Source organism: Dendropsophus ebraccatus, chromosome 2, assembly GCF_027789765.1.
Source record: "Dendropsophus ebraccatus isolate aDenEbr1 chromosome 2, aDenEbr1.pat, whole genome shotgun sequence".
NCBI lineage: Eukaryota > Metazoa > Chordata > Amphibia > Anura > Hylidae > Dendropsophus > Dendropsophus ebraccatus.
The window spans coordinates 33,229,395-33,237,911 of NC_091455.1; the positions used below are offsets into that span (position 1 = coordinate 33,229,395).

Here is an 8,517-nt window from a genome sequence, read left to right on the forward strand (position 1 = left end):
TGCAAGGAAAAGGTTAAAAACAATAAGCGGAATGATTTGCTAATACCTAAAACTGTGACTCGTACTACAGATCGCATTCCATTTGTAAGTACGTATTCACATGTTTCTAGGGAGGTGAATAAAATAATACTTAAACATTGGTATATTGTGAAAGAACAACACAATAACATTTCTGAATTTCAGCTTCCTCCATTGTTTTCATATAGGAGACCTAAAAACATAAAGGATCAAGTGGTACTTACTGATGTTGGAGGAGCTGACAGTGACAGACAGCGGTTGCTGGCACCGGGCGGGAAGGGTTCGTACCCATGTCGGGTGTGTGTCAACTGTAGGCATATGACAAAGGGAGACAAGTTCATACATCCCACTACAAACAAGGAATACGCTATATCTCAATATTTCACATGCAACACTGATTGGGTTATTTATGTACTGACGTGTCCATGTAATCTAATTTATGTTGGTGAGACTACACTGGATGTAAAAACTCGTATCACTCAACATCGATACAGTATTCGAAAAAATAAATTGGATCTACCTGTGCCATGTCATTTTACACAGGCTGGGCACAGTGAGCGAGATTTGAAGTTTATGATAATTGACCGTATTCCACAGCCGAAGAGAGGAGGAAATAGGAAAATAGCACTGCTCCGGAGGGAGCTTTACTGGATTCATGAGTTACAATCATTAGCCCCAAGGGGTCTCAACGTATAAAATTAATAATCAGATGTTTAGATAAGTTATTGCCCGCCTGTTATCTCTATCACTGATCCCCCGTGCCTATAATGTATCTGAGTTTAATTTTGGTCTACAAACTATTCGTAAAAAAAATATATTAATGAGTAATTTTTTGTAAATTTTGTTCTCTTTTCAGATTATACTAATTACAATGTTTGTAACACGAGAGGCACTACCCTACATGTTGAACTCTTCAAGCCTATGCATGATTTTGGAATTAATTACTTACCGAGCTTTCGTGACCTGGTGGTCATTCACACGATGCGCTAGTGATGAGGCTGGTTCAGGTAAGCGGCTTCAACCTGGAGGAGGTAGCTTCTGCCGCCCGAGGGTGTGTTTACACGCCTGCGGGAGGGCGGGACTGCAGCTGGAGATTCATCTTCTTGAGGGAGGAGGATCCCTGGCGACTCCTGAGGGAAGAGGCCGTCCGGACTGTAGCTACGTTGTATTCACACTGGCTGAAAGCATCCAGAAGCGTTTTATACGTTCTACATATTGCAAGTGGCTTGAATGAAGTAATCTATGGGATTGCCTCCCTGTGAATAACGATTAAATGTTCTGCTGTGCCGATTCAAGTTTTATTACGGCACATTGTGGGATTCACTTTAAAGCACAAAAATATTTCTTTAAAAATTTTTTCAAGGAAACAGCCATGATTGGCTCATCGAATGGACATTATCACCAATGGACACTTTATTTTCTTCACCAATAGCTCCCTATTTTGGTGGAGCTCTTATCATGGACACTATATATGCACATCAGATTGTAAGAGGTTAATTTTGTCGAATAGAGTGACAGCTTTTTGCACCAATCACATGTCTTGAATGATTTAACACAAATGTATATAACCTGAGACTGTTTGTAGTACCACTGCACTTGAAAATGGCGTAGAAGACGCCGAAACGTCGTGTTTATTTGCTTGTTTGCTGTGTTCACTATGATGCAATAAAATCACCGTTTACCTTTTGAACTTATCTTGGAGTGCTGCAGAATATTTCTTATATTGCTACTGGGAGTCCGTGGTCTAGGACTAGTCTGCAGGCACCCACCTCGTGTCTACTATTGGTGCTGCTCATATTGCTTTAGATAGATAGATAGATAGATAGATAGATAGATAGGAGATAGATAGGAGATGGATAGATAGATAGATAGATAGATAGATAGATAGATAGATAGGAGATAGATAGATAGATAGATAGATAGATAGATAGGAGATAGATAGATAGATAGATAGATAGATAGATAGATAGGATATAGATAGATAATAGATAGATAGATATATAGAAGATAGATAGATAGATAGATAGATAGATAGATAGATAGATAGATAGATAGATAGGAGATAGATAGATAGAAGATAGATAGATAGATAGATAGATAGATAGGAGATAGATAGATAGATAGATAGATAGATAGATAGATAGATAGATAGATAGGAGATAGATAGATAGAAGATAGATAGATAGATAGATAGGAGATAGATAGATAGATAAATAAATAGATAGATAGATAGATAGATAGATAGATAGGAGATAGATAGATAGATAGATAGATAGATAGATAGATAGATAGATAGATAATAGATACTGTGGAAATCTGCATCCATGCTCCTTGGAGGTTACACACAATCTAGCTAATCTGCCCCTAATCTCTGGGTTCCTCCAGGTTGAGGTCAGATCTCTCTGTCTCTCAGCTCAGTGCTGCTGTAAGTGCATAGATTTAGGTCAGTGCCATTGTTAAGCAGAGGTGATGATGTCCCCCCAAGCCCCCTGTATCCCTCCCTGTGCTGCTCCCACACTGACACAAGCCTGCAGATAAGCTGCTCTCTCTGCTCTGAGCACATCTTCTCCTGCTGCTGCAGAGGGGAGAGGAAGGGTCTGCTGCTCCAGCTCTCATCCAACCTGACCAAGTGAGGACGGAGTCTGCAGGAAGGAAACTTAGAGAAGAGCTGAGGCATTGTATCACTCTGGGGATGAGGACAAGACAGCAGGAGGGATGGCTGAGGAGATGGAGACCCTGAAGGAAGATGCTGGACAAGATGCATCACTTAGGGGGCATGGTGAGTGCCACTGACTGCAGCTACAAGGAGATGATAGGGACTATATGTTATCCTATAGTACTACAGTGAGATAGAGATACAGTATAACATCAGCATGTGCCCCCCATATAACAGGGGCAGAGGGCAGGAAAGTGGGAGCCTGGCATGAGCTGGTGCACTGGGGGCTATAGAGAGGGTCAGGGAGATGTGGGGGCTGTATTGTCAGCAGAAACCTAGGGAAAGAAGAAGAAAAGTGAAAGAGTGGAGGAGGAGTGCAGCTGCTGAAGATGAGGAGTCAGCCATAGGAGGAAGAGTGCAGAGAGGCAAGGTGCAGCACAGCCTCCCCAGCTCCTTGGAAGGATGACCCCAGTACTCAATCACACCAACTGTAGTGGCTGCTGCTCCTCTGGGGACCGGGTCATCACCCTCATCTTTATGGTAGCCCTCATACTGGCCATACTGCTGGGCAACTCAGTCATCCTGGCAGTCTTCTTGGCCACCAAGCACTTGAGAACTCCTCAGGGCTACTTGAAGACTTCCTTGGCAGTGGCTGACCTGGCTCTGGGCATCTTGGTGGTCCCTTTTTCTGTCTATGGAGAAATTAAAATGCTTTCCATCAATTCTTCCCTGGCAGAGGAGGGATATGAGGTGCTGTTTGTTGGCTCCTGGCACCCTTGCTATCTCATCGGTCCAGTCTTTGCTGGGTGCACTTTGGTGTCCATCAGCACCATCTTCCTCCTGGCCATTGAGAGGAGCATTGCCATCCTGAAGCCCCTGCACAAGGAGGTGGTGATCACCAGGAGGAGGACATTGCTCTTCATCTTCCTCTCCTGGGCTGCCAGCTTCTTCCTTGCCATGATCCCCATCATCACCAGCCATGGGGGCATAGTACTGGAGTACAATCGTTGCAGCAGGATGTGTAACTATGCCCCAGCACCATCTTCTCCAGCCAATGTGTGGCACATCCTATTGCTGTTCCCAGCCTTTGACTTCAGCCTCTTGGGGGGCACCCTGATCATCAATGCCCTGTCCCTGACCACCATCCACCAGTACACCCGCAGGAGAAAACTCTTGTCTGGCACAGACCATGAACCCCTCAGAGTCTCCTTCTCTGATATCAAAGCTGCCAAGACCATAGGGGTCCTGACCATAGCCTTCACAGCTTCCTTCACCCCCATAGCAGTGTTTGTGGTGGGCAATGTCTTGGGCTATCAGTGGTGTACTTTCTCTTTTTTTGCCTTTTGGATGCTTGCAAGCAATAGCTGCTGGAATGTGATCGTTTACAGTGTATGTGACCAGCGCTTCCGCGAGGGGGCGCGCCAGATCTTCATGTCCCTCAGATGCTTATGCTGCAGGAGCTCTCTGTCTTGACATTGGAGGATCAGTACTACAAGGACCAGAAAGTCTTGCATTAAAAAGGAATGTTCTTATCCAGTTCAGAGGCTATAGAGAATTGCCAGGCTTTATTCCAGTGCCTGGAGAGTAACACTTCAGCTGTATATTGGTGCATGCACCTACTTTCTTATGAGAAAAAAAAAAGATTGACTGTGGATTTAGTAGATCTCCAATACAAGCCAGGGAAGCTAAGGGGCTGTGTACTCCATGTACAGTATGTATGAATGTATCAAGCAGGAACACTTACTTGCTCATTGTATAGTCAACACTGCAAGTCTTATATACATTCAGTCTATTCTGCATTATTAGTGTATATTACTGCTGGATCACAGGGCTGGATTATACCAGGGGCATCTCATGCCTATCCCAAACCTTCACCCTAGCAGGTCATCTCATATTTATATCAAGGTGTGCTATTTTTTGGGCACTGTTATTTGTTATTTATGTGACTTTTATGTGGCTACTATGTTCATTGCACATTTTGTGGCACTGGAAGGTGGTGTTAGTTGGGCAGTTTAAAGCACAATTATTTGAGGTGTATTATAGCAGTACACCTAAACCCATCATTACTACTTTTTCCCCTATTCATCCCATCCTGAAGGTTGGGATGGTATAATCTTAAAGGGGAAATGTCACATTAAAAAGGTATCCAATCTGTAGGCATCATATTATAGAGCAGAAGGCGCTGAGCAGATCAATATATATATTGGTTTAAGAAATATCAATTATTGGTGTAAATCTGGGCTCATTTTGGAACTAGGAGTCCAGTGGGCGGATCTAATTCCAGAATGAGCAGAGATTTACTTTAATAATTGAGAAAATATTTTAACAAATCTGTATATCAATTTGCTCAGTTCCTCCTGCTCTATAACTTGATGCTTACAAGTGGAGTCCATTTTTAACATGACAGGTGCCCTTTAAGGAGTAAGTGTAAGTGTCTCTATGGTCCTACAATAGCGTAATGTGTGCGCCTCTGCGATGTAAAACTATTGGAAAACGCTGCTGCCTTGGTGAGGAGATCATTGCAAAATAACCAAAAAAAGCTGCCGTGAAGCCTTCCATTCTGACCAGTCCTTGTCACTTAGGGGCACATCTCTTTAGTCAGTCCTCCTATCCCGGCTCATACATCATTCACATAGAGTTTCCTACATAAGCTTCCAGTAAAAAAGTCACTTTTTCCCCATTCACTGCTAACCCCCCCCCCCCCCCCCCCCAGTTAATCTTGTTTCATTTGTCATTTTCTCCGTCTGCAACACTAAATCTCACCATATAATCCTTATTAAAAGGCTGCTTGCTGTTCGCTTCCAGTATTTTAATCTGTTAAACATTTCACATTGCCAGTGGTTTCAGATGTAAATGAATGCACAAGGATTAGACAACAAACTGTGTCACAATGTATCAGACCTGTGATAGTAACATCGCACATTTGCGGCTACATTTGCATGAACACATATCTATCTTATCTATAGAATAATGAAATCCTTAAAGGGAACCTGTCACCATGAAAATGCTCCCTAAGCTATCGGCATCATGTTATAGAGCAGGAGGAGCTGAGCAGATTGATATATTTCGTTATGGGAAAGAATTTAGCATAACTTGTAATTTATTGATTAAAATCTCTGATGTTTCCATGCTGAAGAGTCCTGTCCATTGAGTGACCCCGCCCACTGGACTCCTTAACACAGACTGAACAGGATTTTTATCATGTTACAAGTTTTACTAAATCTTCTCCCACAAAGATATATATCAATCTGCTCAGCTCTTTATGCTCTATAATATAATGCTGATAGATTAGATAGCATTGTCATGGTGACAGGTTCAATTTAAAGGAAACCAGTCACCATAAAAATGTAGTCCAATCTAATGCACCATGTTACAGAACTAGAAGCTTAGCTGATTAATATATCATTTTGTGGCAAAAGATTCATTGTAAATTGTATATTAGTCATTTCAATCACTGCTCCTTTTTGGCTTTGGAGTCCAGTGGGCGGTCCTAATCATTGATTGACAATCTTCCCTGTGTGAGCCTCTATACGGAGATAGCTATGACTGATTAGGACCACCCACTGGACCCCTAAGCCACCAATGAGCAGGGATTTAAGTGGTTACTGTTATTTCAAACATCTTCCCTCCATTTGATGTGATATTTGTAAACCACTTTACTTACCAAAAAACCCCAAAAACATTATCAGTCCTGTTGTTAGGTCCATCTTTAGTCACTTAGACACCACACAGAACACAGTAAATGTGGGCAGGGCTTAGCCTGTGCTCTGTGCAGGAGAGACGCCCACGTAAATCAAGGCTTCTCTCTGATCTATCACCTCCCATATTGTTCTGGGCAGGGTTCCTTACTACCATATTTTCACAGGGCTACCTCCTGAATGTAATTTTTCCTCATCAACATTAGCAGCGGTCCAATGCTTAGTGTAACCCCTTCCTTGCTGTGCTGCTGCTGTTTCCTGTCTGCTCACATAGCACCTTGCACCATAACATGTCTGTACATGAACACGTTGTGCAGCTCGATTACAGAAAACCAGCCAAAGCAGACTGACCTTTGACCCTTTAAGAACCAAAATTTTACATCGTTAAACAGCACCTGTTGCGAAAAATAACTTGTCATCAGACATATCAAAAATTTTTGATCGCAGTGGGTCTCACTGCCGAGACTTGTGGTGATCAGGAGATATAACCGGTGAGAGGATGTGGCAACAGCGCAATTCACTCCCAGGCTGCCTGCTCTGTCCATCTAGGTAGTCACATAGACTGGGAAAGAGATACAGCTGGGTAGTGAATGGCATAGCTGCTGTGCTCTCTCCACGGCTATAGGCTATATCTCCTGATCACAGCAGGTCTCAGCTGTGACACCCACCGTGATCAATAACTTTTTACATACAAAAAGTAATTTTTCTTGACAGGTACACTTTAAGGGGGGGAGGGGGGTTGTCTTTGGATCTAAAAATCTTTTACTATCCTGCTCCACAAATACTTTAAGGTCTGGGCCAACAAGTCCAGTACCATTATGCAGCCATTGGCCACTTGCTGACACGGTCCTGCCCCTTTAAGCAGAGAGAGAGAGAGAGAGAGAGAGAGAGAGAGAGAGAGAGACATCAGATTGTGTCAGCACATACCCAGAAGTAACTTGCCAGGGAGCAAGGGGAATCCTACATTTTTAGATTCCAGGCCAACCCATTCCAGAGACTTTGTCTGGTTTTTACCTCCTTGATGTTGTCAGCCATAAGCTTTTTCATCTAAGGCGATGTTGTATTTTGTTTTCACAAGACAATTTGTACATTTTTTAAACCAAATTTATGTGTTTAATTTCCATGATTTTTTTTTATATATGGACAAAGCATTGAAAAAAACACCTGTAACATGTTTTTTAATGACATTCACCATATTAATTAAGAATGGGGAAAACTTTATTGTACTGGTCATGATACATTTGGGGGATGCATATGAGTAAATATTCATTATGACTTTTGTGAGTTTGATTAAATAAAATTGATTTATTTTTTAAAAATAGCCTTGTAATTTTTTCCCCCCATAGGGGACTTTTATTGTTGTCTATTTTTTTGCGTATGTTAGATGGACCAGCATCTATTAGGACATACTTGTAGTACATACTAACAAACACTCTTATGAGGCCCCTTTCAGACATCCACTAATTCTGTCCATGGCTGCGGCTCTGCAGCTTTGGGCAGAATGTGGACCTATTTATTTCATGTGTGTTGGGGCTGGGATCTGTGCTGCAAAAAATACTGGCAAGCCATTGTACAGCCTGCATTTGCGGCACAGATCCCCTATCTTGAATTGCAGGGGTCTGTGCCCTTTTACACAGCTGTGGATATGTTGCAGCAAAATGATAGAATCCAGGGATTTGATCAAATCACTAACGCGCCGTTCCATCATTTCCCTAGGGATTTGATCAAATCACTGACCACTTTCAGGGAAAGGACGGAATGAACGATCAATGAGTCGCCCAGCTCTACGTTTGGTGGCAGAGGCGGATGGGGGAGCACAGTGGGACACCTTCCCGACATGCTTTTGGCGGCGGGGGGCCACACGGGAACTCCTGGCAGGAATATGGCGGCAGAGGCGGATGGGGGGAGCAGAGCGGCATACCTCTCCAGCAGGCATATGGCGGCGGGGCAGACGGGGGAGCAGAGCGACATACCTCTCCAGCAGGCATATGGCGGCGGGGCAGAAGGGGCAGTTGAGCGGCACGTCTCCCCGTCAGGCATATGGCGGCAGGGCAGACAGGGAGCAGAGGGGTACACCTCCCAGCAGGCATACGGCGTTGGGCCGGACCGTAAGCAAAGCGGACGGGCCGGGGGAGCAGGAGGCCT

The 8,517-nt window shown here is 43.5% G+C and overlaps 1 protein-coding gene across 1 annotated transcript; it reads left to right on the top strand.

Moving 5' to 3' along the window:
* The first annotated feature begins 3,136 nt into the window (after positions 1-3,136).
* Positions 3,137-4,147, top strand: LOC138784119 (beta-4C adrenergic receptor-like). The gene has a single exon (XM_069959634.1). The coding sequence runs from the start codon at positions 3,137-3,139 to the stop codon at positions 4,145-4,147; it is 1,011 nt and encodes a 336-aa protein (XP_069815735.1).
* Positions 4,148-8,517: the final 4,370 nt, after the last annotated feature.